This window comes from Ambystoma mexicanum, chromosome 12, assembly GCF_040938575.1.
Source record: "Ambystoma mexicanum isolate Mex_15411 chromosome 12, UKY_AmexF1_1, whole genome shotgun sequence".
Classification (NCBI taxonomy): Eukaryota; Metazoa; Chordata; class Amphibia; order Caudata; family Ambystomatidae; genus Ambystoma; species Ambystoma mexicanum.
Window position 1 is genome coordinate 1,159,651,649 of NC_090936.1, and position 26,638 is coordinate 1,159,678,286.

Consider the following 26,638-nt stretch of genomic DNA (forward strand, 5'->3'; position numbering starts at 1 on the left):
ATTGAGGTGGTAGAGCAATATCCATACTTGGGATTGGACTTTAGAGCACCTACACATTATGAAGCCAGAAAAACTACTTATCCTACAGGCTTGCAAATTTGCTATGGGCTCGGTGGGCTTCAGTATGGCTGGAATACTGAAACTATACCAACAATGTTTTGTACCTGCTATTCTATATTGTCTGGAGGCATTGGCCATGCAAGATTTTACATGGCTAAACATCCTGGAAGGCCATTATTGGCGTATGGTGCTGGGACCCTCTTGTTCAATTGAATATCTTCGTTTGGAACTGGGTCTCATCTCACTGAGAGGTAGGGCTCTTTGCCTGTGGGGTGCCTTTATCTGAAATCTCGGACAGAGCCCAGCTGCAAACTATTGAGATTGGCAGGGAATAATTTTGATATAGAGAAATATCCACGGGGCCTCACCTACAAAGAGCTGAATGAATCATTCTTCAGGGAGATTGATTGGCCCTATGAACATTTGATGCATTTATTGTATATTCATCAAAAAAAGGCATTTGAGAACAAACTGAACAAATGGGACTGGTGTATGAATTCAGATCACTTGTCCAAGTTGAAGGGATATGAGGCGGTCACACACGTTATACATAGATACCTAAAACCGCAGCCCTACCTGTTCCTAAATCCGGCTCCTGAAGTAAGACATTTCCTACTGAGATTGAGAACAAATCAGCTACCGGTTCTTACCATTATAGGCTCTCGACTTAAGATCCCACGGGAGGCTAGGTTCTGTCGTATTTGTAAGGGGGTAGGAGCATTAGAACCACCAGCCATTTACTAAAACTTTGTCACAAAAAGGGCTCTATATACATGAATGCATATGGAAAATGGGTCCATAACTATGAGGCGATTAAGGAAAATGATTTCTGGCATATTTGTCTGAATACTGATTCACTTGGCTTTCAGCTTGCACTCCTTAGGGTATGGACACATATCACGCCCCTACCTCAGGTATTACAACAGAACTGATATTATATCTCCATTCTCGACCTTGCCCAAACAGTAAAGTCAAATTGCCAAGTTAATACATGCCAAGATTCTATGGAGCTTTTAGAGTCTATATACATTCTTGTACTATACTGAATTATCCATTGTATTATATATATTTTTATTCTATTTTGTATTATGTTTATATATATATATACTTTTATGTCCTATGTTTTCATGAAATTTCACGAAATGTATGAGTTGTGTAAAATCCTATTCTTGGATTTTATCACAATAAAGTATTTATTATATTACTATAACATGTACATTTATGTTTTAAGATGTGAAGGTAAATATGGTGGTATACGGCTTATTTGTAGAGGTGATGCAAATGAGTGTTATATTTATTTGTAGATTTCCGTTCCAATCTGTCTTCCTTAGAAAATTATAAACGTGGTCCTGAGCTGTATTTTGTGACATCCATGTTATGTATTAGCTGATAAAAAGAAATGAAAAAGAATGATAAAGTGTGATGTATCCATAATGTTAGCTACAACGGTAGGTTTTCTAGTCTCGCACACAATCCTTCTCTCTTTGGAAAGGTTTTAAGCCCTATCCTAATCGGTTAGGCTACCATATGTGTTATAAAATGGGATTATTGCATAATGGGACGCTACAACATCAGGAGCCAAAATAAGGTACAGATTGCCAAGAAGGTTGAGAGGCTAAAAAGTAGATAAACATGTGGATAGTGTACAGTGATTCAACATTTGATATCTAGAGATAGAGCTACAATAAAATACTTGAGTACAGCTCACGTTCCTAAGTAGTCTTTAAAAGAACCAAAACAAACAATGTCAAGTTTAAATACTTTATTATTGAAATCGGTTTACTGGAGAAACAAAGAGCTCTTCAAGAATGCACATGAGCCTTACAACATGCGCATGACCACTGATCTGATCCATGGTTATCCTAGCAACATTGGTTTTAAATCAGACATAAGTGATTTATCAAGGCAACCATGCATTGTTGGCACTTAAAATGACAGACAATACACAGGACAGGACACACTGGATGTTTTTACATTGATTTAGCTGATAGATTCATACCTTAAGGGATGATGTTTGAAAACTATGTCCAGAAACAAAAAACATAACATTCCTTACAACATGTACAATGATTAATTTTATGGAAAAACCTACTTTGAAATGTTTTCTCTAGCACTATTTAAAGACCTTGCAAGATGTAACTTAAATCATTCATAATGTTGTCACTTAATGACGCAGGCAGGAAATGTAATTACATTTCTGACACAAATACAGAAGAGGGGACTTTGATGTGTATTCGCAACCAGTGTGTAAAAAAGGACGTTTATTTTAGGGTATTGTCCACAGAAACAACTTCTGCTCATCAACAGACATATAAACAACGTCTGATCGTCTAGCAAAGCATGATGTATTTTCTCCATTAGAGTGAAGACAGACATGTATAAAAACCAGAAATGTGGCAACTCGATGCAATCAAATCTGTCACAGCGGACCATGAGAGCCAGAGGCCAAGATGTTTGACAAAGGAGAGAGTGCATACTATACACTGCAAGGAGCTGCTTCCCACGTGCAAGCCAAGACGTTCTGCCACTGATTAACTGATACAAAAACCTTTCATTTAATTCTGAGAGTTTTAGGTTAACATACTCATAATTGGAATTATTTGCATTGGGCAATACAACGACACAGCTTACTTTTAAGGACTCAGGGGCACAAGTATTATAATAGCACCAGGCCTTTACCCTTTGCGGTCATGTTTTTAAGCAGTTTTACAAAATGAATAACGCTGCCAATAAAAGATTGCCATCTTGGAATGAAAGCCTAGATAAGATAATGTCCTTCTCAAGCAAAGATCTACTTCACTGGCACAAACATGGTCAAAACGTATAGACTAATGGCAACTTTGAAAAGCATCACGTTTTCTATCACTGCTAAATATGTTGATCACAGCTGGTCCAAACCTTGCCCACATTTCTGAATATGAAGACCATCTGGGGCTGAACACCGCAATGCTACAACCAATCACTGCGTCCAACTCTTAGGACAATGAAACCTGCACAATCCAACAATTCTCCAAATCCTAGAAAGTGATGTATGGCACAGATCAGAAATTCGCTCAAGAGAGCAAGCTAAAAAGTTGGATAACTGCAGAGGTGGCGACCTGCTGCCAGGAATGTTATGGAAAATGTATGATCATGTTGTTTTAGAGAAACTAAAGAGAAATATGTATAGCTGGAATCAGACAAGAATAGTTCAAATAGATATTTGAGCTTCACGCGTGGTGACACCAAGTATGATTTACGTCACTACCAAGTCACAGAGCAATGTTATTTGTTTTTGTTTGATGTATAAAAGACGAATGATACAGCAATGTAAAAAGGCTTTATGTTCTGATCAGGTTCTAGTGAATAATAAGAGCTACATCTCTGGACTGTGGAATCGTGGAATTTGTATGGCTTTCTTTTATCAAGTAAAACCCATCCTATGCACATTAAGCACTAGAGGACTGAAGGGTCTGATATCTTGTCGGGTAGATTTCTGGAATTTCAGTTCAGTCAAAAGTATCAGGTGAGAGTGTTCTTCTCAGTTAGAGTGCGTCAACTAATGGTTACAAACTTTCCAACCTCATTGGCTACTTTTTCATGATTTGATGTTAAATTCAGTACTAAACATGGAAGGGTCCAAATACCCTTGCGGGATGGATTTTACAAAATTACAGTTTAATGCAAATAATCAGGTGATTGTTTTCATCTAATTTCTTTTCATTTAATCTGCTTCAGCTACTGGTTACAAATGTTCAAATGTCATGGGCTACTTTTTGCAGATGTGTTTCCTTCAAGCCAAATCTAAACCTTATTCATCTGATGCCCTGTGAGTTTGTACATTCGTTCAAAGATGCTACATAAGAGATGGCTTGGTACTTTTCAAGTGCAAAATGAAAGCACCGATTTATAGCTGCTGCTAAAACAGAGCTTTTCCTGTTTTTGGTTCTGAAAGGTCAATTTGTACTATACCAGATCATAATTATCTGTAAAATGATTTATCATTAGACAGACATAGGTTTCAAATGTACACCCAGACATTCATTACTCTGTGATCGCTTGCAGCCATGAACATTCTGCTTCTGGCTTTCTCAAGGCTGGAATCCCTGGATAAATGTCTGCGTGGGAAGGGGGTCTTATGAATGGAATGGTAAATGGGGGAAGTAAGAGTTATTTACACGTAACACGCCAGTATGGATATCATTATCCAGTTCATAAGCTTGAAATGTCCTCGTCATCAGGCAAGACCCAAACCCACTTGCAACCTCTCTTCAAGTCTACAGACCTCTGTGCAGCTGTGCACATTTAAGAATGTATGGCTCTGAAGTAGCAACAACCAGAGCTTCCCAAATTAACTCAATCAGGAGAGTTACAGGTTTGCCCAACAAGTTAAAAAATATCCAGCTCCGAATAGTGGGGAATAAGGGTTTGAGGGGAGGTGGCATGAGGATATGTAAGGGATACCCATGGGAGAGCTTTTTATCATTACAGGCAAATGACATGTTTATTTACAATAGGATCTTTCATATTCAAAAGATTAGAATAGAATCCAAGTGGCACTCAAACATGGAGGCCGATGGTGCAGCCAAGTACAAAAACATTGGAGGGATGTCGAATCCACTGTAAACATCCAGTGTAATCTAATTATTCATGCCTTCAGAAAATAAAGGACTATCACATGCTTTATCCCTTGTGAGATGTGCCCAGGGCAACCTTACAGCAACAATATGGTCTTCTTGAAACAAAATGCACAAGAAACGACACATTTGGAAATAAAGAGTTGTATTGAGAGATTGATATTCTTTGCTACATCCGGTCAAGATATAATGGGTGTTTTTGGGCCACATGTATGCAAAACCATTTAGCTTGAGAATAAAAGAAAATTAAACGACTGGTTAACAAGAAACTCCTATTTTTTAAAATCACATCCAATTGCCACTTAGTAACCTATGTTTATCGGAAGCCACACTTTCTATGCATCCTATGGTGTAAATATCCCATTACCAGGCTTGTAATTAAGTGCTATTTTAAAAATAGGAGCTGCTACTTGAACTTTCATGGGTTCCAAAAGAGCTCTCGTCAGCCCAGCCCTCAATTCCGCCGCAAAAGCTTTATCAGCAACATATTAAGTGCGGAAACCAGTTGCCTAAGTGGAGGTAAATACGCCTTCATATGTTATAGGCAATCAAGCACCACAGGGAATTTTAAGAATTAAACATTCGATAAAGTGTAAAAGCAAAGAGATTAATACTCAGCAGGATAAGATTAGATTTTAAAATTAAGGAATATGCACTTGCTCCCAAGACGTTAATGTTAAAAGCCTTACACGAGCAGCAAATACAAAATCCTATACAGTTAAATGAATAATATATTTCACAGGAAACAATATGGCCTCCAAGCAGATGCCCATATTCCGGAAGGACATATAAATGCTCACTGGATAGAGGTTCAAACGCCAGAATGCTAAATTCGAGCACCATGGGATGTGATAACTTTACTCTCAATACTTGACGGAAAAGAGGGGGGCGTAAAAGAGGTGGACATAACAAATGCACCTGTGGAAGAGAGGGCTCCAGAATTCAGGGGGTTCCACATAGGTCCCAGGCTGTGTAGGTCTGGGTGGTGGAAATTGGAGGTCCCTTACTACGTTTTGCAGGGGGCAGGGCTCCTCGACATTTTTGTTCCGCTACTGAAGAGCACATCCTGTCTGTGTGAAAACTAGCAATGATGACTGAACAATAGCTTACAGTGTAAATACCAAATACCACACCCAAGAAAAAAGCCAAAACTTCACACAGAGGTTTCAGTCACTGACCGTGGCACTAGGTCACTGAAAATAACCGGTATTAGTACCCACCTTTTCAATCATTCTTTTGACCTTGAAAGAATAAGGCTGGGAGGGCACACTGAGTTAGTCATGAGCGATAAATATATAGATTAAACATTTCCATACATAAATGCCATCTTATTAATCCACAACAAGTACATTATTTAAAGGTGGGCAAAGTTTTTGCATGAAAAATTACTATGCGAACATTACATTGCAGAAATGTAACAAAACATTTATAGAAATGAAGAAAAATAAGAAATGGAGAAGAGAACTAGAGAAGCTTCAAATTTCATAGAAAATGGGAGGGAGGAGCAAGCTCTCACCGTGATTTCCAGTGTGTTCGGCAGCTGTGGTGCATGCTACCTACTTTCTTGATCTGTGCCTGAAGCAGTGATCCTGATGCAAGTACGACAATCAAGACTGAGAGGGTGAATCTAGGGGCAGTCAGCAGCTCATTACCCAATCTTGGAGACACAAGATGGCGCTGGCTGCACCTGACACTTTGGCCTGCGCGGTCTTGGGCCATGGGTTAGGAAGTGGTCTGAGTCAGGGTATGTTAGTGGCATAATTTGGAGTGCTGCATCAACTACTAAGGCCAACAGGTGTACTCGGGGGGTTGTGAAGGACAGAGCTTAGCGGAACAGCAGACAAGACATGGCAGTATTTACACAGCCATAGTTTGCTCCAGCTGTGTCAGGGCAATTACTTTGGCCTTGTTCAGCAATGTGCTTGTGAAGAGTATTGCAGCGCTGTCTCCCTTACGATTAAAGCCAAGGAGAAAGACAATTTACCATATATACCTTGAAAGATACTCCTCCCACAAATGAGGATAAGGTGATCCAAGTGCGAGAGGAAGGAGGCCATAAAGCGTGGAGCGGCAACAAGGGACTTCCAGAGGTAGCTCTAGAAAGTGTTGGACCCACGAGGTGAAAAGCATGCACGTGCAATAATTGTTAATGGTTTCACAATGTTCTGCAGAACCCTCACACACTATAGAAGCCAACGTTTTCACAACTGAGGGCAGACTTAAGTTCTTCAACTCACAACTGGTAGCAGCTACACACGAGGAGCTTCAGAGGGGCTAGTACCAAGATCACAAAAATGTATCCCAGTCAGACAGCTGGGGATTTCAGAAGCAGCATTCTGGGAGTTTGGTAATTATGTGATTAACTCTGAAGGTCAAGTACAGATGAAAATAGATCCGCCAGAAAAAGCAAATGAGGGTTAACAATCCGAGGACCATTTTACTGTACAGCAACAGTGTGTACACAAGAGGGGGAATATGTTTTGTCCTACAAAATGTTTCCTCTGTTCCATTTCAAGCACTTGTTGAGGTGGTAAAAGCTTTCAGGGTGCCCATAAGAAGAGCTCTGGGGATGGCTGTTGGTGAAAGTACTGCTGTGGCCAGTCCTATAGAAATGCTGCTTCATGCAGTGGCCCAAAAGACATTTCAGCTTCAGAGTAAATACATTCCTAGATCCTAGTAGAGGAGTGCTACAAGATACCAAAGGAAAGCCATGGAAAGATCGAATGGAGAAATGACTGCCTCTTTTTTTTTGTATAATTCGGGGGGAGACCCCTGCCTCCCTTGTCCCCCCCTTTACTATTACCCTTGCCCCACCCACACCTATATTTTAGAAATATGTCCCACATTTTATCTATGGATACCGAAATTAAGGCATGTTTTATGCAGAGTGAGGCAGCCAGAGGAATATTAAATGTGAATAAAGAGAAGGCTACAGCAGTTAATAGGGAAGAGACGCTATGCACCCTCTCCATAATGTAGGGATCCCACGAAGAATACCCTAATAAAGGCAGAGATCTAGGGGTGGGTCTTTAACTCAAAGAGGGTCATTCATGTTCCATATTGGCATGAGTTAACAAGTTCTAACAAGCTGGCATGCTTTTCTTTCCCGTCCCTCTATTGGGACCCGACGGCAGGCCGCCATGGAAGCCCATAGTTGAACAAATGTTGCAAAAGTATAGAAAGGTCCATCTGTTCCTGCGCAGGGCACACAAGGAGCCTCGGAGTAAAGGTTATATTTAAAAGCTTGCCAGTATCCTTTCTGTATAATTGATTTGAATAAATAGCTTTAAACATATGGCAGATATTGACAGAACATGTCACAAAACTGATACTATCCACTACAGCTATCACAGGACATTCTTGAAACCTGCTGCAACAGCAAGGCCAGAATTCCGAGTGTAGTAAAGCTTGTCTGAATTCCGAGTGTAGTAAAGCTTGTCTGGATTCCGAGTGTAGTAAAGCTTGTCTGAATTCCTAGTGTAGTAAAGCTTGTCTGAATACTTGCAAGGAGATTGTAAATATGTACAAAGTTCTCTAGAAGGGAAGGTGGTCAATAGTCGAAGCTTGGGAATCAGAGGAGAATCCTCCCTGGAGAATTCTTGGCACATCATAGAGGCCGTTTTGACATTTATTTATTCTTGCCTCAGCACTTTGATGGTTAGGCATATAGTGCAAACAAATAAATAGTTGCAAGTTAGGCAGTTCGCGACTTGAAGGAAATACTGGTCAATTGTGAACATGCATTCATGCAAACAAAATTTTGCGACATACAGCAAATCCCCTCTCTGGTGTACAACATTAGAAAGTACAAATGCATGAGCCAGAAAATATACATTGTCTGTTAAGTTTTCGGTTTATCTTCCTAACACAATTATTTCTGTTTGAGTACTTACAAACTTACAAATTATGATTAAATAAATAAACACACACATATATATATATATATATATATATATATATATATATATATATATATATATATATATATATATATATATATATGCTAAAGTTTTATGGTGGTGGTTGAGGGTACCAATTAAAAAAACATAAAAACTCATGATTAATTCTGTTTATCAAAGGGCCAATGGCAAATTATCCCCAAAAAAGGGGTTGGCAAGGGACAAATTCAAGGACGACATTCAGCGCTGCAGGCAATGTAACAATAAATAAAAGTAACAGAAAAAATGCGCTTACATTTTCTTCATTTTCCAAAAAAAAACCACCAATCTACTGTAAACCAACATGCCTATCTCGTTCTAGAACCTGTGCCATTGACGAGTCCCGTACTCCCTTTGTGGACAAAGTGACCTGAAGTGCCACAGTTTGACTTCCATAACGACAGTCAATAGATGCAAATAATTCCTGGCATACATGGAGATGCACCAGTCCACACTTCTTTCCCAATGACGTCTTTATAATGCGCACTGGAGGAAGTGAAGTTAAAGCGCTGACACGGCATCATCGCCTCTTCGTTCCTATGGCTCCATTGGCAGGACTGTTGAAATTCCTGCTCATCTGAGGAAAGTGCACTGTTGGGGTTCGATTAGTGGGTGCGTACAGTCCAAGGTTTCTGGCTGCAGCAGATTTCTTAAGAGGCTTGACACTTGGGAAGGGACTGAAAGCATGAGCCTTTGAAGTGCTGACCTTGGGGGACTTATTTAATGACCCACTTTCGCTACAGGAACTAAGCGAGTCGGATGAATCCCTTTGGCAATGCAAGTTGGAAGAATCAGGGTTTACTGCATCGTGTTGATTTAGTTCTAGCGCTTCTAACTGGTTTTGAACCGCTATGACATTGGCGTTCGCATCCATGTAAACAGGCTCTGGAGACTGTCCATCAACTTTCAAAACGGTCCTGTCTTCTGAACTACTTTCCTCCCTGTCCAGGATACTGCATGAGTTGAGGTCATCCTTTGCATGGATGGGCTCTGTTTTAAGGCCTTCACACTGTTCCTCTATCAGTCCAATGGTGTCCCCAAAGCCCAAATGGCCTTTTGCTCTAGCAATGTTTTTTCGATGAACTCGGATATGAGTGCGCCAAGGGGAATTCAGTTTTGTTTTAAGGTCTTCATGAGTTATCGGTGATGTTTTCAATCCAGGAATCTGTACAATTGCGTTTTTGGCAGCCCTGTTAGTGGCTTTCATCTTTTTCCCCAGGAGAAGGTGGTTTATTACTGGAGAATGGTTCATCTGGGAAGGAAGCAGGCTGGTGACTGGCCCTTGGTCTAAAAAAAATTAACATAACAGTTAGAAAACAAGTGTACACGTTTTCTCCCAATCTACCACACTCGGACTTCATTTTGCAAACTGTTGAAGATGAAGAAATAATTCTAGTATAATCCAATTACCTAATAAGCCAATACATTGTACAAAAAAAGAAAGGTACACAAGCAATTTCTTATTAAATTACATGAAAGGTTTTGTGATTGGTACATGGAAAGATAAGCATGATCACAATCTCATCAAACAATTAGAAGCGTTATGAAGAGAGGAAAGATATTACTGTAAATAAAATGCTGCATCCAAAACCACAAAGGAGCAGTCATTGTTTAGTAAAGGTTTTTACAAGATGCAGTATGTCTCTTCTTGATGCCAGGTTCTCCGCAGTAAGATGGGACTAATTTACAGGTCAAGGAGAAAGCAATGGTTTGGAAAAGCCATCTCTAAATCACAAATGGTTAAAAATGACACAAGTGGATAATACCTGCATCACTACCCCAGCTAGGGGAGAACAGAGCTGGACTAGAAAGATCCCCAAAAAGAAAGAAATAGATTAAGACAGCATGGAACTCCTTGAACTATTAGATGGGTTTAGCATTGTGCAAGTAACATTTTCAAGCTGTTGGCAACTATTAAAGGATTTATAACCCATTAAAAGGTATGCACCTTTTGAAAACCGTCATCCAAGCTTTCAATTTTACGCTGAGATTTACGGATCGTGCTGGCACAAAGATAAACGCTGGCACCATCGAGCAGACTAAGCCCATACAATTCAATACTTGCAATAATAATTCCCCAACCATTCCTTAGCACAGCTTAACCTTTCAACGTTCAAGGATTCCATGGAGCGCGACCATTTCATTAGTAAACCAAGCACCATACACCCAAATAGTTACTTCTGTAAATACCATTGGTCAGCTGGTTCCCGGGATCTAGTAGGATCCCAGGGTCTTTGTCTTCTTCTGACCCTAATAAAGAAAAGTGATACATATGTACACATACCTTTTTTCTTTTTTTTTTTAAATAAGTTTGCACTACATGGATATTCAAATTTCAAGTGGAACTCCACAACAATGAGAAACAGACAGTTTAGTGGCACCAGCAACCCCTTTCAAAGTGAAAGGGTATGGTCGTGTTCTGGAAGTAAGGAAGGCTCACTTCCAGAACAATTTCTTGATTATGGCTATCATTAAATTCAGAGGTGAATTCATTTAATATAAAAAAAATGCAAACATTTGGCTTTGTTTTGCTATTTCACCCCCAAAAAGCATTAATTTACAGCTGTAGACAAACATCTAAGCAACAGGTAAATAATTAGGAATGAACGTTGAACATATGACAACTGTCACTACAAAGTAGCCAAGCTATTGCAGCAGGTGTCCGGACATTTGGTCGAAAAAAAAGGTCGACAGGATAAATGGTCGACACCATTTGGTCGAAAGCCAAATGGTCGAATTTTTTATTTTTATTTATATATATATATATTTTTTAGGTTTTCGTTTAGGGAAAAAAAGGGTTTTTTAGAAAAAAAAGGGGGTTGCGTAACCCCCCCCCAAAAAAACAAAAAAACTGTGAAAATACAAAAAATAAAAAATTCGACCATTTGGTTTTCGACCAAATGGTGTCGACCATTTGTCCTGTCGACCTTTTTTTTCGACCACATGTCTGGTAACCATTGCAGCATACATTAACAGTCAGTTCATTGTTGTTCTCGGTTGATTAAGGATCCCTGTACACTGCCAAAAGCTTTGTCATCATTCTTAAAATGTTCGGTGTTGATCAATCAATCTCTTTTAGTTTACTAAATAGCTTTCATTGGGCACTAGCCTTTCGAAAGTGTGGTTTTGTGAAGGAAATTCATTTGGAGCCCTTCATTCGGTCTGGTTATGCTTCTTCAGCCCCACTGCGGTTTTTATTTTTTAATAAGTGTGCTTCCTGCCGTGATTGAACACCAAGAGAAGAGTACAGTTGTGTCTGCATTTTACGTCTCCTTGATTTGCATGGCAGTATGGGGAGTCTTGAGGTGAAATTTAACAATCTCCTTGAAAAGGACGGAAACCAGCTATGGTTCAAGATTAGAGTCGCCTTAAAGCGCTTCAGGATTCCTGTGTATCCATCAGATTACCAGTCACAGTCTTCATATAAGGGCAGGAGGGGCTCATTCACGCCATTGGCTTCTGTTTTGACGTGTTCCAATCCCCAGGATTCTTCAGAACATTGTGGATATCGTCGTCTACTCTCCCTTACACACTCCCCGTCCCCCCCTGACCTCCTCTCCAGTTCATCTCCCCATCCCCAGAGCTATGAAGTAGTTCTCTGCAGGCTGGTGCCGTACAAAATCAAATAATGAACAAATCTGTCGGACCGCCCTGCTGGGTGTTGAGAGTTATGAAACGTTGACAGGCATTAATGTTGATGAGCCGCTACTGTATGAATTGAGTTCTTATGTAGATGCCTCAATACCTAACACCATCACATCGCCCATTGCCCCACCTGACTCGCTAGACGCTGTCCGTCCCTCGCCTCCTTGGCACCAGGGAACAGCTGTACCCCTCCTCTGTATCCCACCCTCAGCTGTATATCTGTTCTGTTACATCTGAAAAGCGCTCCGTTATGCATCTGTATTGTTGTATACCTCTGTAAAGCGCTCAGTTGCTTCTCGAAGCTAGGTCAGCACTCGATAAATACAATAGTAATAATAATAATGTTTAGCAATATGTATAAAAGGTACATTCGTCAGAAACACGCTGTAGCTACCTTCGCTCTCGCAGAGTGGGCCCTAAGCGCGCCAGGGAATTGTTCGCTTTCTCGCAGTGTACTTTAATGCAGGATTAATATCCGTCTAGTTAATGACTTTTTTCCTTTCCAGAACTCTTTTTATTGGCATTTATAGAAAACAGATGCTTCAGTATTCTCAATGACATATTACCATATTATCTCATTAATCAAACAAAAAAACTTAGCCTCCTCTGAGGCGAACAACGGCGGGGGAGGGAAGATTCGGGGGGGGAAATCAGGAGGAGGGGTGTTGCAGTCTCAGATTGTTATTACAGGGGCTGTGTTCAAAGGAGACGGAGGGTTGGAGTGCAAATAATATCAGTTGAGGGGGGTTAGTCCGTCTTCAGCAACCAACGGAGGGCCGGTGGTTGTCGTGCCACACCGGGGAATTTCTCCACGTAATCTAGGAATGGGGACCAAATGTTGTAGAATTTATTTCTGTTTCCAAAGCGGAGGGCCATGATTTTCTCCACGGCTGCAATGTCCCAACATTTCACCCATCACACGGGGATTGCCGGACCCTCCGGGAGTTTCCACAGCCTGGCGATGGAGATTTTAGCTGCGGTGAGTAAGTGCGTGCAGAGACCTGCCAGGTTTCCTGACATCGGCAGTTGGCCCTCCCCCTTGTCGCCTAGTAGGACAATTCCCGGATCCCACGGTATCATCAGTCCTGTGATGAGCCGGATCTGTTCCAAGACTTCCCTCCAGAACCTCTCGGCCTTCGGGCAGGTGGAACAGCGTGCCAATGCCTCCGCAGCCTCTCCAGCATTGTGGCGGGATGGTGGGGTCACACTTGTGCAGGGTTTCTGGTGTGATGTACCACCTGTAGCAGACCTTGATGGCCCGCCGCTTTATTCGTGACACATTTTGAGGATTTATGGGTTCTCGTCCAGATGCGGCTCCAACTAGCCATGTCTAGTTCCCTGCCAATGTCTCTCTCCCACCTTTCCATGTAGGGCTCCTTCGAGTCCAGGTTTACCCTGTCTAGTAGCTTGTATAGGGATGAGATCTTTCCTTTGGGCGGGTTGGTTGTTAGCATTTCTTCCAGTGCCGTGAGTTCTCTGTGCCCCCGAGGGTCTTGCGAGAGCCAGTGACGCAGTTGGGTGTATCGGAATCTCTCGACTTCCGTGACCTGGAATTTACTTTTGCAGTCCTCAAAAGTGAGCAGGGCGTCCCAGTCGAAAAAGTCTGTGACCCGCATCAAGCCTCCTGCTTTCCATCTGGCGAAGGCACCCGGCCCCACCCCAGGGGTGAAGTCCAGGTTGTCCCAGATCGGGGAGAGAGGGTCTGCTGAGCACCTGCATTTCCACCTCCTGGCCGCCTGCCTCCAGCTGTTAACTGTGTTCCAGGTTGATGAGAGCGGGCCCGAGTTCGGCGGGCTTCTAGGCCTTGTGATGTGTGGCAGGGAGTCCAGTGGATAGCAGCTCCAGTCCTCCTCCAACTTCAGCCAGCGGGGTTTGTTAGTCGTCGCTTGCCACATAAATGCTGCAGAGAGCTGGGCGGCCAGACAGTATCTCTCAACCTCCGGGGCCCCCAGGCCGCCTGAGCCGGGGCTCCTTAGCATGATTTTCCTGGCTACTCGCGGCTTCTTGCCCGCCCAAATAAATTTCATCATACTGGCTTGGAGTTTCTGCATAGCCTTTTTGGGGATCGCTACTGGGAGAGCTAGGCAGTGATAGAGCAGTCTGAGGATCAAGTTCATTTTTAGTGCTGTGATCCTCCCCATCCATGATATCTCTTGTTTTTGCCAGTGGGACATGTCCGCTTGCAGGTCCTTGAGTAGGGGCGGGAAGTTCAGCTTGCACGTGTTTTCAGCTAGCTTGGGGAGTTGGACGCCCAGGTAGCTCAGATGTGCTTTGGCCCACGGGATTGGGAGGCCGGCTGGTAACTGATCTAACTTTGTTTTGGGCATATTGATGCCCAAGGCCACCGACTTCTTGGGGTTAATTGTGAACCCGGAGGCAGCTTTGAAGCTCTCCAATTCCTCCTCTTGTGCCGCAAGCGATGAGCTTGGGTGGGTCAGCGTCAGTAAGACATCGTCCGCGTTCAGGGCGGCTTTATACATCTCCTGCTTGTGTTTTAGACCTTGGATGGTGGGGCTTTGGCAGATCCTGGCAGCGAACGGCTCCATTCATAACGCGAATATGAGGGGCGACAGGGGACATCCTTGACGGGTTCCTCTGGTGATCGCTATTTCGGGGGACCGTGCCCCATTGATTCTGAGGGTTGTGGTGGGCTGGTGATAATTTGCCAGTATCCATTTCCGGGACTTTGGTCCCACCCCATAGTGTTGGAGTGTTGTTCTCATAAAGCCCCAGTCCAGCCTGTCAAAGGCCTTATGTGCGTCAAGTGACACCACCACCAGTTCCTCTCCAGTTCTATTGACTGTTTCGATAATGTTAATGGTCCGTCTAATGTTGTCCTGGGTGTTGCGACCCGGAATAAAGCCGGTCTGGTCCGGGTGTATGATATTGGGGAGGAGAGCAGCGAGTCTACGTGCCAAGAGCTTAGAGAAAATCTTAGCGTCTACATTTAGTAGGGCGATGGGGCGGTATGATGAGCAAAGTTCCAGGTTTGTCCCGGGTTTTTGGATTAGGACAGTGACAGATTCCTCCATGGAGGGGGTGACCGAGCCCGTTTCCAAGAAGGTGTTGAACAGAGAGGCCAGTTGCGGGGCCAAGATATGGCTGTATTTCTTATAGAATGGTGTGGGGAAACCATCTGGGCCTGGAGCTGTGTTTTTCATAGATTTGATCACCTCAGCCACCTCCTCCGAGGAGATGGGATCCTCCAGGGTGTCCATCTGTGGGTGGCGGGGCGGCTTCAGGACTGATTGCAGGAACCCCGCGATTAGATCCCCCTCTGTGGGATTCCCGGACATCACCTCCCTATGGTGTTCGGTCATAATGGCTAGCTTTTCGGAGTCCAGACAGCGGGGCATCCCCTCTCGGTCCCGAAGGACTGTGATGGTATTCCTGGTGTGCAGTTTCTTCAGCTTATGCACCAGCAGGCTGTTGGCCTTATTGCTATTCAGGTAGTAATATCGCTTCGTGAATGTTTGGGCTCGGGCCGTCCGGTCCGCCAGGTGCATTTCGAGGACTACTTTAGCTTTGCGGAGCTCACTCCATGATTTAGTCGACTGTCTCTTCTTATGAATTGCTTCTCTCTCTGCCACTGTCCTTTTTAGTTCCTCTAGTCTCCGCTGGTGCCTGCGTTTATGTGCTGCAGAGCAGTTCATGGCCTGATGACCGGCTTCATGGCGTCCCATACAATTGCTTCTTTGGAGCCTTTGCCTGCGTTTCCTGTGAAATAGTTTGCCAGGGCCTCCGAGAGCTCCTGACTGTCTGTCAGGAGGTAGTCTTGCAGCTTCCAGGCCTTTTATGGGGGATCCGGTAAACCCTCTGTTTGTAGTTGTGCCACCACTGGGGCGTGATCCGAGATGATCCTCAGTCCTATGTGGATAGCTGTGATGCAGGGGAACAGGACGCTTGAGAACAGGAGGAGGTCTATCCTCAAAAGACCTCTGTGAACGTGTGAGCAAAAAGTATAGTCCCTTGCTTTGTCGTTTGCCAATCTCCATGCAGCGACCGTCCCAGTTTCCCTCAGGAATTCCGCCAGTCCCAGTGCTTTTGAGAAGTCTGATCCGTTGGGCAGCAGGGACTTAACAGTGGGGTCCGGGGTAAGGTTAAAGTCCCCCCCAATTAATAATTTCCCTTCGGCGAAGGTAGTTATCACTGGGAGCACCTTGTGTAGGAAGCGCTCCTAGGCCTCGTTCGGGCAGTAGATGGCTCCGATGATGATGGGAAGTTCGACCAAGAGTCCCTTAATCAGCAGGAATCTGCCGTCGGTGTCACATTTGACCGGGACCTTGGAAAGCGCCACCGCTTGGTTGAGCAGGATTGCGACTCCTCTTTTTCTTGCCACAGGATGCAAAGTATCTCATGGGGAATCTGTAGAGCCTGATTCGCTGCTCGTCTGCCGCTAGGAGATGATTTTCTTGCAGATATACTATGTCCGCCTCAAGTTGGGCCAGGCGGTGTTCCACAGACTTCCTTTTCCTAGGGGAGTTCTCTGCCTCGTGAGTGTTGCGTATGTGGCGGGAGCTCCCATTCCAGGCAAAGATTAGTGCAGTGGGGAACCCTCAGTGGTATGAGATTCCTTTCTCCCTTAGCCATTCTGTGACTGGCTTCAGCGCCTTTCTCTTTGCCAGCATCGAAGCCGCCGGGTCCCGATATAGGGAGATAGAGGCATCTCTGAGCAGGATACGGGGGGAGTTTCTAGCTTCCGGCATGATTTCCTCCTTTACCTTGTAGTAATGCAGTCTCGCGAGGACATCAGGTGGGATCGAGGGATCGGGTCTGGCTCTGGTTCTGTGGACCCTGTCGATCACCAAGGGGTTGTCGTCCAGTAGAGTTAGGATGAAGTGAAAGAGGTCACGCACGTAGCTCTCCAGGTCGGCATCCGGGACTGATGTGGGTATGCCCCTCAGACGTATGTTATTGCAGCGGGAGCGGTTCTCTGCGTCCTCTTGCTCCAGCTCGAGGGCCTCACATCTGGCCCCCAAACGCAAGTGCAGGGTGGCAGAGAGGAAATGGCGTGCTTCATGTTCATCCTCTGACAAACTGGCCTGCCGTCTGCTCCAAAGGCAATACTGTCTCTCAGTTCTCATCAAGAAGAGAACCCTTATCCAAGCCCGCATCTCTGCGGCATCTAACAACTTGGCTGAACTCTTTAAAATCTGCAAGGAGCTTGCCAACCCTGCTGCAGTCTCTACCTCTCCTGTTCCCTCCCAGGCCCTCTGCACAGCACTGGCCTCTCACTTCATCTCAAACTCAGGACATCCTGTCCTCACTCTCCTCCTATCACCCCCCCCCCTCTCTTCCCTGCTCTTCCTCTGGCCCTTCTGCAGCCACCCCGCCTCCCTCCTTCTCTGCCTTTCCCCTTTTTTCTGCCGACGAGATCTCCAGACAAGTCCGATCTATGAAAGTCTCGTCTAAAGAGGTTCAGCCCTGTTCCTCCAAAACTATCACGGACCACATCGACTCCCTGGCTCCCGCCCCGGCTGACTTTTGCAACCACTCCTTCGCCTCTGGAGTCTTCCCATCCCCCCTCAAGCACTCCCTTGTGCACCCTCTTCTTAAGAAACCCTCTTCCGACTGTCACGCTCACCTGATTCCCACGGAGGCGCAGGTCTGGCTTCGAGTGCTGATGCTTCTTCAATGGTGAAGCACAGGAATCTGAAGATGGACTCTCTGGCTCGCAGGAATATTCCCCTGTGCGTGAAAAGGGATTATTACCTACTGACGGAATAATGCTCAAGCCTCCCACTCCCTTCCAACCCTCCACGATACCCTTCCTCGATTCCCCGTGAAGTCTCACCTTAGGGTCTGGAAGGATGAGTTCTCCATCCTGCTTCTGATGCAGGGGCGCGTTGAAACCCAGTTACTTCACTGGATTGAGGTTTGATGGGAGTTCAAATAAGCTTGTCTATTCAGGTAAGGCGCTGTAAGAGTTCTGCAGCAAGTTCAAAAGTTCAAGCTTAATAATAATGTTCATTGTCTTATTGCAGCAAGCGCTAACGCTTATGTCTTTTTCCCCTTAGGGGCCGGGGTTCGGAATGCCGGAGATATGGCGCCGACCCGAAGTGAAACGTGCAGTTCCAGTAAATGACAGGTAAGTTCTGGATGAGCGTTCGGGTAATGTCATTGCATTCGCTCATTCAATGTCTGTCTTTTTTCCCCATAGGGGCCGGGGTCCGGAATGCCAGGAAGCGGCAGGACCCGAAATGAAATGGGAATGACCCAACAGGTAAGTCTTAGAAGGAAACTGAGCTTTTCCTAATCCCTTCCTTCTCTCACCTTGTTTTCTTGTCTTTTTCTCTCTAGGCTCTGGGAAGTGGCTGTGGATCCGGATGATCGCTGCTGAAGATGGTGGTGCCCAGGAAAGGTGAGTGAAATGCTGCGCTGCAGCGATCGAAGCGAAATGCTTTTAAAATGATGTCTTCCCTTTCAGGATTGTCGGTGTGATGTCTCAGTGATGCAGCTTTAGCAGGTAAGGTCTTCTTTCTCTCCAATTCTCTCTTAGCAAGTGACCCAGGAAGCTGACAGGCGTGGCTGAAGTCCAGATGCAGGAGCTGACACGGTGAGCGTCCAGCTGCGAGGAGCAGAACAACGCGAAGCGTGAGTTGCTGATCGGGCGTGGTTTAAATAGCTTTGGTAGAAGTTCCAGGTATGTATCCTTCCACCGATCAGGTATGTATCCTTCCCCGACCACACCCAGGGGAAAGTAGTCCCACAGGTAAAGTAGTTCCATTCAGGCCTCAAGAGGGCCTGGATGTAGCAGCATGGTCTGCATCAGGTAAGTGCACATTAAAACACTTGAACACTTGTCTAGCTTTATGAGCCTGGCGCCTAAGGCGCCAGGAGAGGCGTCCAACATGAGCCTGGCGCCTAAGGCGCCAGGACTGTGTCCAAAGGGCCCCAGCTTGGGCCCGCTGGCACTTCCCTGGGGGGAATGATGCCTGCCTCTGGGGTTGCTGGGTCGGACATGGCTCCTTGGAGGTAGGCATCATGACAGTACCCCCCCTCAAGGCCCCTCCCAAGGTTGTTCCCTCTGGGGGTTTTGGCTTGTTCGGAAATCTCTGGTGGAACCTTTGTATTAATCGAGGTCCATATCCCTTCCAGTCAACAAGATAGAAGAGTTTGGACTTTAACACCTTGGAGTCTAAAATGTCTTTAACTTCGAATTCTAATTCCCCATCAATTTGAACTGGGTCTGGAGGCTTGGACAGTCGGGTCCCTGGTTATACTGGCTTCAAAAGTGATGCATGAAAAACTGGATGAATACGCATGTTAGACGGTAAATCCAGTTTAAAGGCCACGGGATTGATTATAGCCTTGATGGGATAAGGTCCTATGAATCTGGGATTGAAGGTTCGCGGGCCCTTGAGGGGCAAATGTTTCGTTGCTAGCCATACCTGGTCTCCTACTTGGTAAGGAGGAGTTTTACTTGGGTGCAAATCAGCGTTTTCTTTATACTTTTTCTTGGCTTGCTGTAGATGCGTTGCAGCTTCTTTGAAGGCTCGGGTTATTGTGGAATGCAGATGATTTACTGCGGGCATTTCCAGGGTCAGAGGTGGATCTAGATCAGAGGTCCGAGGATGGTGACCATACAAAGTATAAAAAGGAGTTTGTCCGGTTCCAGAATGCACTGAATTGTTGTATGCATATTCTGCGATCCAAAGGATGTCTTTCCAATTTAACTCGGATTGGTGTAACATGCACCGAAGATATTGCTCGAGAGTCTGATTGGTTCTCTCGGTTTGTCCGTCGGTCTGGGGGTGGTGGCTAGTGGATAACCGCACATCTATTTGTGCTAGTTGGCAACACTTCTTCCAAAAATGGGAGATAAATTGACTTCCACGATCCGAGACTAATTTGGAAGGGAATCCATGTATGCGAACTATATTTTCCAGAAATTCCTTGGCCAAGGTGGAAGCTGAAGGCAAACCTTTTAAAGGGATAAAGTGGGCCATTTTGGAGAATATATCCACAATTACAGGGATAGTGTTGTAACCAGCACAAGGAGGCAGGTCTGTTATAAAGTCCATTGACAAGGTGTGCCATGGTGCCGGTGGAATATCCAAGGGTTGAAGTAAGCCGGCTGGCCTTTTCTTTTGACCCTTGTTTCGGGCGCAAATTCCGCAAGACAATACAAAAGACTTTATGTCTTTTCTCCAAGAAGGCCACTAGAAGTGGCGTTTCATTTTTTCCTCCGTTTTAGCGATACCAGGGTGTCCTTCCATTAATGATTCATGATGATGGGCAATAACATGTTCTTGCAATTCTTTACTAGGCAGAAACAACCGCTCCTGGAAGTAGGGTAAGCCATCCTTAACGGTGTAATGAGGACCCTTTTGACTCCATTCCAGTAAGGCTGAAGAGTCTAGAAGTTGTTTTACTTGCGTTTGGATGTCCTCAATAGTTTGCAATGAAGTTAGGCCTAAGATTCTTTGTTCAGGTATGATTGGCACAGGTTCTAAACTCGATTGGGTTCTTCCAGGCCAATCCGGGATAAGGCGTCCGCTTTACCATTCTTGCAGCCAGGGCGATAGGTAATTACAAAATCAAATTCCGCAAAGAATATGCCCATCGGAGTTGTCGTGAAGATTGAGCTTTGGCCGTCTTTAAATACTGTAAATTTCTGTGGTCCGTAATTACGGTGATGGTGTGTCTTGCCCTGAGAAGGTAGTGACGCCAAGCCTTGAAAGCAGATTTAATAGCCAGTAACTCTTTGTCGGTAATTGCGTAGTTGATTTCAGGAGGAGAAAATTTCCTGGACCAAAAGGCCACAGGGTGTCGTTGGTTAGTTTCTGGGTCTCTTTGCGACAGGACAGCTCCCATGGCCGAACTGGATGCGTCGGTTTCCACAATGTAAGGGAGATCTGGGTGCGGGTGCTTCAATATAGGTGCACAGGTGAATTTGGTTTTCAGGTCCTGAAAGGCTTGTTCGGCCTCAAGAGTCCATTCAAAGCGTTTGTTTTTCTTTAGGAGAGCTGTGATGGGTTGGACTGTTCGGGAAAAATCTGGGATGAATCTTCGATAGAAATTGGCGAAGCCGAGCATGCTCTGAACTCCCTTCACCGAACTAGGAGATGGCCATTTGAGGATGGCGTCCACCTTTCGCGAGTCCATTCGGACTCCTTGAGGTGTCAGGATGAATCCGAGAAACTCCACTTCTGTGGTATGAAAAACGCATTTTTCGAGCTTTGCAAATAGTCTGTGCTGGCGCAATTTCTCAAGAACTGCCCTAACATGTTTTCTGTGATCGGATTCTGAAGAAGAGTACACCAGGATGTCGTCAATATAAACAATGACACAGACGTCGATAAGTTCCCGAAGAACATCATTCATAAAGTACTGAAAGGCGGCAGGTGCATTGCACAAACCAAAGGGCATCACCTGATATTCGAAGAGCCCAAATTTGGTGCGGAATGCAGTCTTCCATTCGTCACCTTCTTTTATACGCACCAGGTGATAAGCTCCTTGGAGATCTAACTTGGTGTACACACAAGCGTCTTTCACCTGGTCGATAAGCTCAGGGATCAAGGGCAGAGGATAACAATTCTTAATCGTTATTTGATTTAGGGCGCGATAGTCTATACATGTTCTAAGGTCGCCCTCTTTTTTCGGCACGAAGAACAGAGCTGAGGAGACAGGAGACTTGGACGGGCGAATAAAACCATTGGCTAGGTACTGATCTAAATACTGACGCAAATGTACGTTCTCAGGTTCCGTAAGAGCATAAATCCTACTACAAGGTAGTTGAGCATTGGGTACCAGATCGATTTGGCAATCATAAGACCGATGGGGAGGTAACGTGTTAGCCTGTTCCTTCTGAAAAACGTCTTGGAATTCTTGGTATTCTGACGGTAGCTGTACAGGGGTGGAAGTTGCTGAGGCTAGACCTATAACTGGATTTATTGGGTAACAAGTTGGTTCACAATCAGGAAAACTTATCTTCTTTGCTCGCCAGTCAATTCTGGGATTATGTGTTTCTAACCAAGGAATTCCAAGAATTACTTGAAATTGTGGGGCCTTGATCACATCAAACACGATTGCTTCCCGATGTCCATCCTGACCCACCAGTGTCATTTCAACAGTGGAATGCGTTACAGGCCCTGAGGCTATTTCGGTTCCATCTACTGTAGTAATGACATCTTGGGTTACTTTCGGGCGGAGAGGGAGCTTAATCCTGGAAGCCAATTCACGGTCTATGTAATTTCCAATAGCTCCACTGTCGATGTATGCTTTTATAGCATGCAACAGCTGAGGCTGTTTTGGGTCCACGAGCACCATTGGCATGACAAAATGCGAGGTCAAAGAGTTTGTTTTCAAGCTCGGCAAGCGGACCCCTATGCTTGTCGGGCTAGGTCGTTTCCCGAATCAGGTGTCAAAAAATCGTTATCAGTGGCTCCAACCACCTTCTTAGGTGGTTTAACCGGACAATTTCGAAGAAAGTGACCGGAAGTCCCACAATACAGACAAAGTTGCATTTGCCGCCTTCTCTCTCGTTCCTTCTGCGTTAATGGTCCTTTAACATCGCCGATTTGCATAGGTTCGGATACGTCGGTACTCTTGGAGTTAGCGTGGGTTTTGATCGGTACTCAGGTTTCGTACTTAAACCGATCTGCTTTTCTATTTTGAAGTCTGTGATCAAGTTGAACCACCAAGTCTATGTAGTCTGCGCAGACCTGGGGTGGATCTACTATCTGAGCTAGAACATCCTTAAACTCTCCGCGCAGGCCTCAATGAAACAATGTGATCCTTTTGTTTTCTGGCCATCCAGTTTCCACAACCAGTCTATTAAAGGTGGCAACGTAGGACAGGAGATCCTGATTACCTTGTCGTAAGGATAGCAGTTCGTTATCAAGGGCCTGTCCTTGAGAGTGTCGACCAAACAATCTTTCCATGCTGGCCTGGAAACCCTGAAAATTCTGGAGAATGGGATCATCCTGATTTACCAATGGAATAGACCAATCGGCAGCACTGCCACTGAGGTAAGATAGTATAAAGGCTACCTTGGTCTGGTCGTTAGGGAAGGCCCCGGGTCTGCATAGAAAGTGTAAACGACATTGGTTCATAAAGACGGCATATTTCTTGGGATCCCCCGCAAAACGTTCAGGCGGGGCCAAAGGCATGTGTCCAGGTAGATTGATTTGTACCGGGTTATTCAAACCCATTGATGTGGAAGTACCTCCGGAATTAGGTAAAGGAGTGTGCCCTGCCTGGGCCTGCAATAACCTTTTGGCCAGGTTATCTGTTCTTTCCTTGGATAGGATCAGTTCTCTTTTGAGAGCGTTAGTCTCCTGGCGGGCTGAGTGCACTTCTGCCCGTAATTCCCCCAAAAGCTTGGCCAGCTGATCTGTCTCGGAAGTCTCCATAGCGCCCGGGTGGGAAATTGTGGGTAGGCTTCGCGTTCTGTCACGCTCACCTGATTCCCACGGAGGCGCAGGTCTGGCTTCGAGTGCTGATGCTTCTTCAATGGTGAAGCGCAGGACTCTGAAGATGGACTCTCTGGCTCGCAGGAATATTCCCCTGTGCGTGAAAAGGGAGTATTACCTACTGACGGAATAATGCTCAAGCCTCCCACTCCCTTCCAACCCTCCACGATACCCTTCCTCTATTCCCTGTGAAGTCTCACCTTAGGGTCTGGAAGGAGGAGTTCTCCATCCTGCTTCTGATGCAGGGGCGCGTTGAAACCCAGTTACTTCACTGGATTGAGGTTTGATGGGAGTTCAAATAAGCTTGACTATTCAGGTAAGGTGCTGTAAGAGTTCTGTAGCAAGTTCAAAAGTTCAAGCTTAATAATAATGTTCATTGTCTTATTGCAGCAAGCGCTAACGCTTATGTCTTTTTCCCCTTAGGGGCCGGGGTTCGGAATGCCGGAGATATGGCGCCGACCCGAAGTGAAACGTGCAGTTCCAGTAAATGACAGGTAAGTTCTGGATGAGCGTTCGGGTAATGTCATTGCATTCGCTCATTCAATGTCTTTGTCTTTTTTCCCCATAGGGACCGGGGTCCGGAATGCCAGGAAGCGGCAGGACCCGAAATGAAATGGGAATGACCCAACAGGTAAGTCTTAGAAGGAAACTGAGCTTTTCCTATTCCCTTCCTTCTCTCACCTTGTGTTCTTGTCTTTTTCTCTCTAGGCTCTGGGAAGTGGCTGCGGATCTGGATGATCGATGAAGATGGTGGTGCCCAGGAAAGGTGAGTGAAATGCTGCGCTGCAGCGATCGAAGCGAAATGCTTTTAAAATGATGTCTTCCCTTTCAGGATTGTCGGTGTGATGTCTCCGTGATGCAGCTTTAGCAGGTAAGGTCTTCTTTCTCCCCAATTCTCTCTTAGCAGGTGACCCAGGATGCTGACAGGCGTGGCTGAAGTCCAGATGCAGGAGCTGACACGGTGAGCGTCCAGCTGCGAGGAGCAGAACAACGCGAAGCGTGAGTTGCTGATCGGGCGTGGTTTAAATAGCTTTGGATGAAGTTCCAGGTATGTATCCTTCCACCGATCAGGTATGTATCCTTCCCCGACCACACCCAGGGGAAAGTAGTCCCACAGGTAAAGTAGTTCCATTCAGGCCTCAAGAGGGCCTGGATGTAGCAGCATGGTCTGCATCAGGTAAGTGCACATTAAAACACTTGAACACTTGTCTAGCTTTATGAGCCTGGCGCCTAAGGCGCCAGGAGAGGGGTCCAACATGAGCCTGGCGCCTAAGGCGCCAGGACTGTGTCCAAAGGGCCCCAGCTTGGGCCCGCTGGCACTTCCCTGGGGGGAATGATGCCTGCCTCTGGGGTTGCTGGGTCGGACCTGGCTCCTTGGAGGTAGGCATCATGACACCGACCCCTCCTGCCCGGCTAACTATCGCCCAATCTCCATCACTCCCTTCCTGGGCAAGCTCCTGGAGAAACTGGCAATATCCCAGCTTAACCTCCATGCTGAATCTGTTGGCAGCCTTCATGACCATCAGTCTGGCTTCAGAGCTGCCAGAAGCACAGAAACTGCTCTCCTGAACATCCGTGAAGACTTACTCTCCAACCTTGATTCTAACACTCCTTGTGTTCTCATTTTGCTCGATCTCTCTTCTGCCTTTGATACTGTCAACCATGCCATCCTGCTCAACCGTCTCCGTGATAACCTGGGTATCACTGGTCAGGCTCTGGAGTGACTGACTTCTTTCCTTTCCAATCGACCCTCCCAGGTCCAACTTGGGTCCTTCCTCTCTGACGTCTTCTTCTCCACCTGTGGTGTTCCCCAGGGATCTAATCTCTCCCTGGCTTTTCAACCAGTACCTGTCACTCCTTGCTCACTGCATCGCCGCCCTCTGCCCCAACTTTCAGTGCTATGGGGACGATACCCAGCTCATTTTCAGGCTACCCTCGTCCTCCTCCTCTCCTTCCCTCATATCTGACTGTCTGTCTGTCTGCTATCCAGGTATGGTGTGCCGCCAATGACCTTTGCCTTAATGCCAGTAAGACTGAGATTCTACTCATTGGCACACCCACTCCCTCCTTCCCTGTAGCTCTCTGGCCGGCCTCTCTTGGCCCTCTTCCTGCTCCTACCTGCAAGGCTAAAAACCTCGGGGTCATCTTCGACTCTACACTCTCCTTCTCTCCTCACATATCTGACGTCTCTAAGAAGTCACACTACCAGCTGCACCTACTCAGAGGTATTCTTCCGTTCCTCTCCTTCCCCCAGAAGCTCACTGTCTCCCGAGCCCTGGTTCTCTCGAAGCTGGACTACCGTAACAGCCTCTATCTTAATCTGCCTGCCTCCACTCTCCGCCCTCTGCAACTCATCCAGAACAGAACTGCGAGACTTGTTCTTGGCCTCAAGCCCAGGGACCGTATCTCTCCAGGACTGAAATCTCTACACTGGCTCCCAGTGGCTGCAAGGATTAAGTTCAAAACCCTCTGCATTATCGACAAGGCCTTCTGGGGCCTGGGGCCAAAATACCTTCAACTATCTCTCTCCCTAAATATCTTCCTTCCCGAGCCCTTCGCTCATCCGTCTCCAACTCCCTCAGGGTCAGCCGCTTCTCAAAGCAACGAGCTGGGGGTAGATCTCTCTCCGCGGCAGGGGCCTCCCTCTGGAACAGCCTTCCTGCCTCCCTGAAACTTGAGGAGAACCATCTCCGGTTCCGGCAGCACCTCAAAACCTTCCTCTTTGCCTCTGCCTTCTCTGTCCCTCTCCCCTGTTAAATTCTACACTGAAATTGCACTGAATCTGCAACTGGGCCACTCTCACCGACCTCGGTCCTGGGCCCAGCCACTCTCCACTTGCACTGCCTCCCTGGCATCGCATCCCCTGCACTGCGGGACTGTCTCTGTATCCCTACAGCCCCCCCTTCCCAGCACTTGCCTGCACTTACCTTGCACTTGCCACCAGCTGGCCCTATTATTTATC

At 45.8% G+C, this 26,638-nt stretch overlaps 1 protein-coding gene across 5 annotated transcripts in view; it reads right to left on the reverse strand.

Moving 5' to 3' along the window:
- Positions 1 to 1,807: 1,807 nt before the first annotated feature.
- The window catches only part of TBC1D30 (TBC1 domain family member 30), a 956,754-nt gene continuing 931,923 nt past the window's right edge, over positions 1,808 to 26,638 (reverse strand). For 3 of the 5 annotated variants that reach the window (XM_069629763.1, XM_069629762.1, XM_069629765.1), the window contains 2 exons: positions 10,805 to 10,864; positions 1,808 to 9,901 (listed from right to left, as the gene is read on the reverse strand). In XM_069629763.1, coding sequence (XP_069485864.1) covers positions 9,135 to 9,901; positions 10,805 to 10,864 — 827 coding nt within the window. In that variant the 3' untranslated portion in view covers positions 1,808 to 9,134. The remainder of the gene's footprint in view (positions 9,902 to 10,804; positions 10,865 to 26,638) is intronic. The other 2 variants (XM_069629764.1, XM_069629766.1) reach the window with 1 other exon arrangement.